We start from the raw sequence: 11,863 nt of genomic DNA, 5'->3' as shown, positions 1-11,863 counted from the left end.
TCGGTAGTTTGCCCGGCAAAACTTGAAAACAATGGAAACCTATGGGAGACCACATCCCCGCCACACGATGCTGTGGCTTTGTGGCGCCACAGAGTCGCTAGTGTGCTCCCGGCCTAAGGCCTAGTTACAGGATATCGAAATATATAATAACAGATTAATTACACTAGTGAAAAAGTATTTTATATTAAGTGACTTACAAAATAACAAACTAAACAGCTCTTAATTTTTGCTTCATATACACAAATTAACAGCAATGAAGACTTTGAAGTAAAAGAAAAATTGATTTCAAAACAAAAATTCCATCTGCAGTACAGAAACATTCAACCACAACATAATGAATTTCATTATGAAATTTAGGAAGAAAATAAATACATATATACTTTTCATTATTGAGAAAGTCTTAAAAGATTTTCGGTGATCAATCTATTCTGAATAAGTGTTTTAATTCTTTCATTCTACCTTGTTTTGAGTATTGTTTTCCTGTCTGGTTTTCAGCTGCTGATTCTCATCTTAATTTGTTGGACAGAAACTTGCGGTCTATTAAATTTCTTATTCCTGATCTTGATATTAATCTTTGGCACCGTCGTTCAATTAGTTCATTATGCATGTTGCATAAGATTTTTCATAATTCTGACCATCCTTTACATTCAGATCTCCCCGGACAATTCTATCCTGTTCGTAATACTAGGCAGGCAGTTAATTCTAATAGCCAGGCTTCTCCATCATGAGGCTTGATACTACACAGTATTCTAGAATTTTATTCCAGCTGTGACCAAGTTGTGGAATGATCTTCCTAATCGGGTAGTTGAATCAGTAGAATTTCAAAAGTTCAGAGCTGCAGCAAATGTTTTCATGTTGAACAGGCTGACATAAGTCTTTTTATAGTTTATATATGACATATCTGTCTTGACGTTGTTAATCGTTTTAGAATGATTAATTGTTGATTTGTTCTCATCATTTATTTATTTGCTTATTTCCTTTCCTCACTGGGCTATTTTTCCCTATTGGAGCCCTTGGAATTGCTGCATAGGTTCTTTCAACTAATTTGAGAAACAGAAAAATGTATATATATATATATATATATATATGTCAGACAGATGCTTATTTTTGAGTAAGTTTCGTGTGCAGAAGGTTTGTGTATGTTATTGATGTCTTTATTTGTGGGGTTTTGTTAATTAATAGGAAATGGGGAGACAAATGCAGTTAGTAGTAATTGTAAAGATATAGAAAGAGTTGTGGAGAGACAGGAGAGTGAACGGAGTTAGGTAGGATGTTTTCAACTAATTTCGCTGACTCCAGGGTTCTTTCCCGTAAACAACCCCCCCAAACGACAGGATCCGTTCTTGAATGTCGAACGGAACATAGACGAATGAGACGTGGAAGCCGGGAAAAAGTCACGTGATTAAGGATAGCTTGACACGCCCAGGACGACCATATATAAGCAACGAGAAGACGGCATCTCGCCCTCTTCCTAGTAGTCACTCTGTATAATAGGTCTAACGACCCTACTTAACCTGCCGGGTCTCCTTGACGACAACACATGGCGGCTGCCTATACCAAATTGAGGGACGGCGATTACGTAGAATACTAAAGCAGCCGCGAAATTACAGGGGAACAATTACCCCTGAGAACGAAGGACGGACGAACAAAGTTACTACGCCCGCACCTGAGTGTCTGTGAGTGCGTTTGGCGAGACGTCCCAGAGCGACCGAGAGGCGTGACGTCCCCGAGTGACCAAGGCGTGTCTAGAACTTCGCGCCAGCCTTCCCAACACCTGACGAAGGCTTATACTTCAGCGACGACAGTAGGCCTATAGATGACGTTTAGGCCTAACTAAACCAGGATTCACCAAATTCTCCAGCCAGTGTCAAGACGTCTGAGTTCATCACTAAGTGTTAATGTAGAAACCACGCTTTTGTTTTTGACTGCTTGTAAGTGCCTGTTCAAACCCCTTTTTATGTCTAGTAAAGAAAGAAACCAGCATTCGTATCCCTCACCCACGAAACTTTGCTTATGTAAACTCCTGAGAGAAATTCAATTAATATTAAACTAAAGGAAGAGGTAAGATACTAGACTGATTAAGAAGTTATTGCTAACTAAATCAAAGACATCTTCACAAATGGTGGCATCGTTAAGGGATACTGTGCCGTGTTGTATTAAGTTTGAACTAATGCTGGCTTTATTTCAGGAAAGTGCTGAAACCCCCTTTTATGTGTCGAAGAAATACAAAACAATCTCAAGAAAAACAGAGGGAAACCAAAGGAGTCGTGAACCAATGGATATGTGAGTAGTTTGCATGTTTTCGTTCACTCTCTTGTTTTGTATAAATACTGTCTCTCTATAGAATAGGAAGTTAGGGGCATTTGTCTCTCGTAAGAAAATTTTGGTGTTTTGATTTTTCCTTTTTTTGTGATATGAGTCTGGACAATATTTTCCAAAGACTTACACAATATCAATACGACTTGAGATTAACTGCAGACAGACGGTCGCGAAGTGCTAGTGTAGGAAGACGTCAAAATCTGACTAGAAACCGAAGTTCGAGTCCGGTAAGAGCAAATATTGCCGATATGAATTCCGCTGGGCTGATCACACAAACCACACGGTTTTTGTGGAAATGTAAGTAGGGATAATCCCGACAAACAAAGGTTAGAGAAATACAGTGTAGATAAGTGGTTAGCGGACACAGAGAATAGGATCGCTAGTTTTAAAATAACTGACGATGTTGCAAAAATTAAACAGGCAATGATGTTAGTCAACGTAGACGTAGGGATGCTCACCCTACATTAAACGGTAAGGCCTTTGAAAAAATTACCACTTTCAACGAGTTCAAGGAGGAATGCAGACTATTGTGGCGATCGGCCAGGAGACCGATCGGCTTGTTGAACTTGTATAGGTTTAACTCGGCTAAATTTGAAGGTGATTCCATGCCTAGTCTGTATACCCAGGTTCTGAATCATTTAGGAGTAGTTAAGGAAGACATTTTGTCATTACCCACAATCACGGTAGGAAACAGAATGCAGTTTAGTGAGGATAATAACCAACTGGTGGATTTAGATGAAATTTTGACTTATATGGCCTACGGTACATTGTATGCAGCCTTTGGTGAAAGGGAAAGGAAGGCTTTCAAGGACCTAAAGTTAGATCCTGCCAGAAGCTCACAAAAACGTTGAGCCAAATCCAGGAAATCATCCAGAAAAACGAGACCCAAATTGAAGAGGTCACTTTTTCGGCAAATACCAAGCAAAGAAGGTATCAGAATTACAGGGAAGATAAAAATAACGAGACGCGTAGGAATAAATATTACCATAAAAATTATCAAATAACCAGCCCCCTTACAAGTCAAATGAACAAAACAGAGGAAATTATAATGAAACATATAAATCTAGAGGGAATTATCATCATAAGGGAGCTAGACCAAAGAATAGGTATTGCCAGTATTGTCAAAGAGGAGGTCACACAGACCAAGAATGTTGGTACCAAGGTAAGAAACATAATAAACCCTCCGAAAATACTCCTCAGGTACAGGCAAGGGATAACTCAAACCCTACTAATTACTCCGAAGAAAAACAAGGTAATAGAAAGTGACTAGAAGAGCAGGATAGGAGTCCAGGAAATAGGGAAACCAAAGAATGGAAGGATGTTGCAGGTAGCGGAGGTACATCCACGTTGCCAGCAACATATTTATCCTTCCGACAGCAATCATTACCCAAGACAAATATCAAGATAGAAGGTAAAGAATGTCTTAGTTTGTTAGATTCAGGAAGTACTGTAAATCTCATAGGGCTCCATACCTTAACTGATTATTTGAATATACCTATTTCTGCAATTAGGAGTGAGGATACATTAATTCAAGGGATAACTGGCAATCAGCTTAACAATGTAGGAGCCATAGATTTAAACATTGAATTGCTAGAGAAGAAGTGTCAAGTGCCATTTTTGGTTTTGCAAGAAGTAGCATTTCCCGCTCGAGCTTTGATTTCTTTTGCAACAATGCAAGATTTTGGCATAGTTTTTGATTGTCAAGACAGAAGATTAGTTCTAAAGGGAAATAATCAGGAAGTCTGTTTCCAACTTGTTGATGACAAGTCCACTACAAATTTGGCCAATTTGCAGGGGACCGCTTCGATAGTTGAAACACACTCCGGTTCAGAAAGAGAAAGGGAAATCAAAGTAAAATCAGAAGAAAGGGAGAAAGAAGAGAATTTAGCAATTGCACCCAGAAAGGGGGAAATTACTTCTTGTAAAGGCAGCACACATACTAAGGAGAAAAATGTCGACAGAGAATCTGAGAGAATAGATAAAAGGGAATTCCAAGAAGTTTTGCTGCTAGGCACATTGAATTCACAAGAATTAAGACACTTAAGAGAAACAGAATCTCAAAAAGGAGGAGATGAAGATTCATGTTTTTGTACTCAAGTACAAACTGGGGAAATAAGTCTGATCAGCACAGCAGATGCAAACAAAATAAGATTTAGGCTAGCTAGAGATGTAGTACTACTGCCCAATACTCTTACTAGAGTATATTTGATAACCCGCCTACACACTAATAATGATGTAATCTTGACCCCAGAAGGATTACCAGAATATGTCAGAATGGATAACTCATTAGTTCAGATGGAGGGATTAGCCTGTACTACTTATGTCATGAATTATTCTGATAAAAGACTCCATTTGTTAGCGGGTACAGAATTTTGTACAGGAATAGAAGTTACACACAAAATGATTCTGTTAGAGGAGGAAGCATTCTTTACCATAGGAAACATTGATGCAGGAATAGATAGGGAGATAGATAACACCGATTTTCCTGAGTACCGTAAAAGGTTAATAGAAACCTTAAATAAATATAGGCCGGGCATAGCAATTACAGGTGATAGGTTAGGTAGGACTGAGGTGTTAAGACATAAGATAATCCTAGATGATGGAGCTAAACCCTTTTTCATACCTAATTATAAATTACCTATCAGCCAACGTCCAATAGTAGATAAAATGATAGAAGAAATGAAAGAAGAAGGAGTGGTCATACCCTCTAAATCACCTTATAATTCTCCCATGTTGTTGATTCCAAAGAAAGATGGAAGTTACAGATTAGTGATTGATTATCGCAAGTTGAATGCGAACACAGTTCCTGATAGGATGCCCATGCCTGTAATAAACGATGTTTTGGCTCAGTTAGGAGGAGCAAAGATCTTCTCATCCTTAGATCTACTAAGTGGATATTGGCAAGTACCTTTAGACGAAGAATCAAAGCCATTAACTGCCTTCAGCACACATAAAGAACACTTAGAATTTCAGGTAATGCCATTTGGGTTAACATCAGCTCCATTGACTTTTGTAAGGTTAATGTTACAGATCTTAGGAGACATAGAGAATGTGTCAGTCTATTTAGATGATGTCATTATATTTAGCAAAGATATAGAGAGCCATTTCGGAACCATAGAAATCGTTTTAGAACGACTAAGACTGGCAGGATTAAAGATAAAGGTTAAGAAATGTCAATTCTTGAGGAAATCATTAGAATATTTAGGACATGTGATCAGTGCTGATGGATTACGCATGCAAGAAGGAAAAATAAAGGCGATTGTGGAATATCCTGCTCCACAAAATTTGAAAGGTGTAAGAAGATTTTTAGGGATGATAGGATACTATAGACCATTTGTCAAAAATTTTGCTACTATAGCTAAACCATTGACAGAATTAACTAAGAAGGATGTAGAGTTTGAATGGAAAGCAGAGCAAGAGGAGGCTTTTCAAAAGTTGAAGGAGAAATTAATCCAAGATCCTATCTTAGTGTATCCAGACTTTAGCAAGCAATTTTACTTAGCATGTGATGCTTCGAATACAGGAATAGGAGCGGTTTTGTTACAGAAGGCAAAAACCCGAATGAGGGTAGTATATTATGCAAGTAGAGTCCTGAATGCGGCCGAACGAAATTACAATACCACAGAAAAGGAATGTTTAGCCATTTATTGGGCACTGAGAAAGTTTCGGCACATTTTGTTAGGACACAAAGTAAATGTACTTACTGACCATAAACCCATCTGTGACCTATTTAAGAAAAGAGCTTTCACAAATAACTTAAAGTTTAATCGATGGTTTATTAGTGTGCTAGAGTTTGCTCCAGAATTTAGATACATTCCAGGTAAGTTTAATACTTTAGCAGATGGATTATCTAGAGCACAAGAGGATACTGAAAGAATTATCACAACTAACACTTTTTGTTTCAGCTGTCAGGTCGTAGACTTAGATTTGGAGAGAGTTAAAATAGAACAAGAGAAACAAGAAGGTATCAGGAAAATAATAGGAGATTTGCTACAAGATGAAACCTCTAGGTCAGATTTTGAATTAATAAATGGGATATTATATAAGAAGGCTAAGGATAGGAGTGCTTGCTCTAGACTATATGTGCCTGACACCCTGACTAAAGAAGTATTAACTCTAACACATACCCACAAGTTGGCAGGACATCCAGGAATCAAAAAGACTCTGAGAACAATAAATAGAAATTATTTTTGGCCTAAGTGCAGCGAAGAAGCAAAGCAATTTGTAAATGAATGTCAAACTTGTAATAGGCATAAAGGTCATGTAAATGTCAGAGCTCCTTTAGAAAAATATCCTAGTAATTTAAACCCTTTTGAGGTAGTTCAGATGGATCATATAGGACCCTTTCCAAAAACTTTGAGAGGAAATAAATATATACTGGTATTCATTGATTATTTGACTCGGTATTTAGAAATTGTCCCAGTCAGAGATAGAACTGCAGTTTCTGTTGCAGAAGCTTTAAAGACCAGAATACTCACAAGACATTCGTGTCCGGAGGTACTTTTGTCGGACAATGCACCCGAATTCACCAGTGAGGTAATGAAAAAGCTTTGTGAATTTTTTGAGATAAAGAAATGCGAGATAACCCCTTATAAGCCGAGTTCAAATGGGACAGTGGAAAGGGCCAATAAGAAGATACTGGATGTACTGCGAACTATCATTAGTCCAACTACAGAAGATTGGGACCTAGCGTTAGAGGACGTTCAGTTTACTTTGAATAACACAGTAAATGAGACAGTAGGAGAAACCCCACACTTTTTGCTTTATGGTTATCAGAAAAGACTGCCAAACTCATTGTTAGATGACGCAAAACCTCCTAGGCACACATATGATTACCAGGACTATATAGCTTGGAAACTGCAAAGAACCTTTCAAATAATAAGACAAACCAGACAATCTTTAGAAAAGGGCCAACAGGTAAATAAGAAATACTATGACACAACTAGTTCCATGACTGACCTGAAGATAGGCTCACAAGTATATATAAAGGTACATGTAAAGGAAGGACCAAATGAAAAGGTATCTCCCAAATTTGAAGGTCCTTATAGAGTGTTAGAAAGGGAAAGGAATAATAAATTTAAGCTGATACATGAACAGAATTTAGATGTAAGGTATGCCCATTGGAATCATATGAAGGTTGTAAAAACTAATCCATGGTCCTCTCAACTTCTACAGGAAGTGGTGGAAAAACTTCCTTCTGATCCTACCCCTGGTGGTCGGTATCACTTGCGAAATAGACATTAAAAGTGGGGCCTTGATACAAAATCATGGAAAAGGTGAACTGTTAACAGATTTTGCTGTAGTAAAAATTAATGTCAATTCAATATTAGAAAGGGAAGAACATTTGAACCAGTTAGATAAAGAACTACGGAAGTGCATACTAACCCATAGTGATTCTGCCTTTGTAGAAGTATTAAGAAATTTACAGGGTAAAATTGAAGACATTGTCAGGCCTCAAAGAAACAAGAGATCTTTGTTACCTTTTGTAGGAAGTGCCTTTAGTGCTTTGTTTGGAGTGGCTACAGAAAACGATGTAAGAGGTTTGACTGATCGTGTAGAACTAATCGAGAAATGGGCTAATCAGAAGGGTAATCTTATAAGTACTCTGATAGAAAATAATAATAAGAATGTAGAGAACATAAAAAAGATGGTGGAATTTATTAATCAAGTTAACGTGAATGTTTCTAATAAAATAGATGACGTAGAACAAGTGTTTAAGTTGATTCATGAAGTAGAAATCGAGATTGGTGATCACAAGGAATCTGTGAACGGACTAATAAATGCACAAAAGGGAATACTCAGCCCTGCTATCATTTCTCCAAAAACTTTGAAAGAAATTATCGATTGGTGTATAGTAAATAGCCATTCCAAGCCTTTGCTAGAAGATATATTTTGGTATTACACAATGTCAACTGTGAAAGTAACAAAAGGGTATTTGTTGGTATTGATCCCCTTCAAGGGTATGAATTTGTTTGACCTATATACAATACATCCTTTCCCAGTTAAGATAGGAAATGCAACAATAATTTGGAACCATCCGAAGGTTCGTCTAGCATTGGATAAGAACAAGTTGTTGATGATTATTTTAGAAGAAGGTGATTTAGAACAGTGTGTGTTGATAAGTGAAAGTCAATCCATGTGCAATTTTGTGCAAATTAAACAACCTATGAGCAATTTTCCGTGTATCCAAGGTATTTTCTTTGAGAATTATGAGTTGATGAGAGGGTGTAAATTTGAAACCTTTGCTTTGCCATACAGGGCATTACATTTAGGTAATGAGATTTTTGTTTATGTACAAAGTACTAAAAATGCAGAAGTTACTTGTGATGGGAAGACTCAAACATTTCAGTTAGGAAACTTGAAGTCATTTGCAGATTCTTGCTCAGTAGTGATAAATGATTATCTCTATTATGTACCAAGTGTGTTTTTGCATTATGAGTTAAATCAATCTTCCATTGCAAAGAGTTACGAGAACAAGATTAATCATTTTCAGCTAGACAAATTAACAGTGGTAGAAAATGTGGCAATGCCACTTGATAATGATTATGTTCTGTTTTACAAGAAAGATGTTGCACCATTTCTGACTATGTGTAATGTGTTTTTGATTGTGCTTATTACTGTGGTAACATATAATGTGGTGAAGTATTTGGTTTTCAGAAAATTGGAAAGGATTAATGAGTTGCTACTAGTTATTACTGGGAAACCTAAAGAATAGGTTTGTTGTTTTGTTGTATGTGAGGATTCTATAAGAATCCTAGTAGCTGGCCGAGTGGTGTCAGACAGATGCTTATTTTTGAGTAAGTTTCGTGTGCAGAAGGTTTGTGTATGTTATTGATGTCTTTATTTGTGGGTTTTGTTAATTAATAGGAAATGGGGAGACAAATGCAGTTAGTAGTAATTGTAAAGATATAGAAAGAGTTGTGGAGAGACAGGAGAGTGAACGGGAGTTAGGTAGGATGTTTTCAACTAATTTCGCTGACTCCAGGGTTCTTTCCCGTAAACAACCCCCCCAAACGACAGGATCCGTTCTTGAATGTCGAACGGAACATAGACGAATGAGACGTGGAAGCCGGGAAAAAGTCACGTGATTAAGGATAGCTTGACACGCCCAGGACGACCATATATAAGCAACGAGAAGACGGCATCTCGCCCTCTTCCTAGTAGTCACTCTGTATAATAGGTCTAACGACCTACTTAACCTGCCGGGTCTCCTTGACGACAACACATGGCGGCTGCCTATACCAAATTGAGGGACGGCGATTACGTAGAATACTAAAGCAGCCGCGAAATTACAGGGGAACAATTACCCCTGAGAACGAAGGACGACGAACAAAGTTACTACGCCCGCACCTGAGTGTCTGTGAGTGCGTTTGGCGAGACGTCCCAGAGCGACCGAGAGGCGTGACGTCCCCGAGTGACCAAGGCGTGTCTAGAACTTCGCGCCAGCCTTCCCAACACCTGACGAAGGCTTATACTTCAGCGACGACAGTAGGCCTATAGATGACGTTTAGGCCTAACTAAACCAGGATTCACCAAATTCTCCAGCCAGTGTCAAGACGTCTGAGTTCATCACTAAGTGTTAATGTAGAAACCACGCTTTTGTTTTTGACTGCTTGTAAGTGCCTGTTCAAACCCCTTTTTATGTCTAGTAAAGAAAGAAACCAGCATTCGTATCCCTCACCCACGAAACTTTGCTTATGTAAACTCCTGAGAGAAATTCAATTAATATTAAACTAAAGGAAGAGGTAAGATACTAGACTGATTAAGAAGTTATTGCTAACTAAATCAAAGACATCTTCACATATATATATATATATATATATATACTGTATATATATATATATATATATATATATATATATACTGTATATATATATATATATATATACTGTATATATATATATATATATATATATATATATATATATATACTGTATATATATATATATATATATATATATATATATATATATACTGTATATATATATATATATATATATATATATATATATACTGTATATATATATATATATATATATATATATATATATATATATATATATATATACTGTATATATATATATATATATATATATATATATATATATACTGTATATATATATATATATATATATATATATACTGTATATATATATATATATATATATATATATATATACTGTATATATATATATATATACATATATATATATATATATATATATATATACTGTATATATATATATATATATATATATATATATATATACTGTATATATATATATATATATATACACTGTATATATATATATATATATATATATATATATATATATATACTGTATATATATATATATATATATATATATATATATACTGTATATATATATATATATATATATATATATATACTGTATATATATATATATATATATATATATACTGTATATATATATATATATATATATATATATATATATATATACTGTATATATATATATATATATATATATATATACTGTATATATATATATATATATATATATATACTGTATATATATATATATATATATATAATATATATATATATATATATATATATACTATGTATATATATATATATATATATATATATATACTGTATATATATATATATATATATATATATATATGATAAATTTTGCACATTTAGACGTGTTTTTCATATTCAAATAAGCCATATATATTTTGGATACATTAATGTCTGGATTATTTTAACGACCTCGGGATCAGAGCCCCAGACGAAATCACACAAAGACAAGAGCTTGTGACCGGCTGGGAATCGAACCCTGGTCGGCAAACTTGTATAGACAGTGACTAAACCACTTGGCCACGAAGAAAGTAAAAGTCAATGACAATTCTTCTCAGCATATATATACATATATATATATATATATATATATATATATATATATATATATATACATACATTATATATATATATGTATATATACATATATATATATACATACATATATATATATATATATATATATATATATATATATATATATATATACATACATTATATATATATATGTATATATATACATATATATATACATAAATATATATATATATATATATATATATATATATATATATATATATATATATACATAAATATATATATATATATATATATATATATATATATATATATATATATATATATGAAGGAGATAGAGAGGTCTTATCTTGTTCATTTAAGAAATGCAATCGTTTTCGAGAATAGTTATCGAAAAATATAATCACACCGATATATTTGAATTCCTTATTACATTTTTTATATGGAACATCCTTAAATATTGTGGGAACTGACTATTCCAATTAATATACGTCGGAATATATCCCTTGTTTGCATTATTCTATCAGCTGCTCTCTCTCTCTCTCTCTCTCTCTCTCTCTCTCTCTCTCTCTCTCTCTCTCTGTATGTGTATATGTATGTATATATATATATATATATATATATATATATATATATATATATATATATATATATAAT

At 34.5% G+C, this 11,863-nt stretch overlaps 2 protein-coding genes across 3 annotated transcripts in view; one reads left to right on the top strand and one right to left on the bottom strand.

Annotated features, from left to right (window-relative positions):
* The window catches only part of LOC137634167 (uncharacterized), a 327,902-nt gene that overhangs the window by 210,469 nt on the left and 105,570 nt on the right, over positions 1–11,863 (bottom strand). The window lies entirely within an intron of this gene.
* LOC137634103 (uncharacterized) lies at positions 1,993–9,922 on the top strand. Its single transcript, XM_068366326.1, has 2 exons — positions 1,993–2,283; positions 7,495–9,922. The coding sequence occupies exons 1-2, from the start codon at positions 2,120–2,122 to the stop codon at positions 9,032–9,034; spliced, it is 1,704 nt and encodes a 567-aa protein (XP_068222427.1). The 5' UTR covers positions 1,993–2,119; the 3' UTR covers positions 9,035–9,922.

The sequence above is a fragment of the Palaemon carinicauda genome, chromosome 44, assembly GCF_036898095.1.
Source record: "Palaemon carinicauda isolate YSFRI2023 chromosome 44, ASM3689809v2, whole genome shotgun sequence".
Classification (NCBI taxonomy): domain Eukaryota; kingdom Metazoa; phylum Arthropoda; class Malacostraca; order Decapoda; family Palaemonidae; genus Palaemon; species Palaemon carinicauda.
Note: the sequence above shows the minus strand (reverse complement) of the source record. Positions and strands in the feature narration are given on the sequence as shown.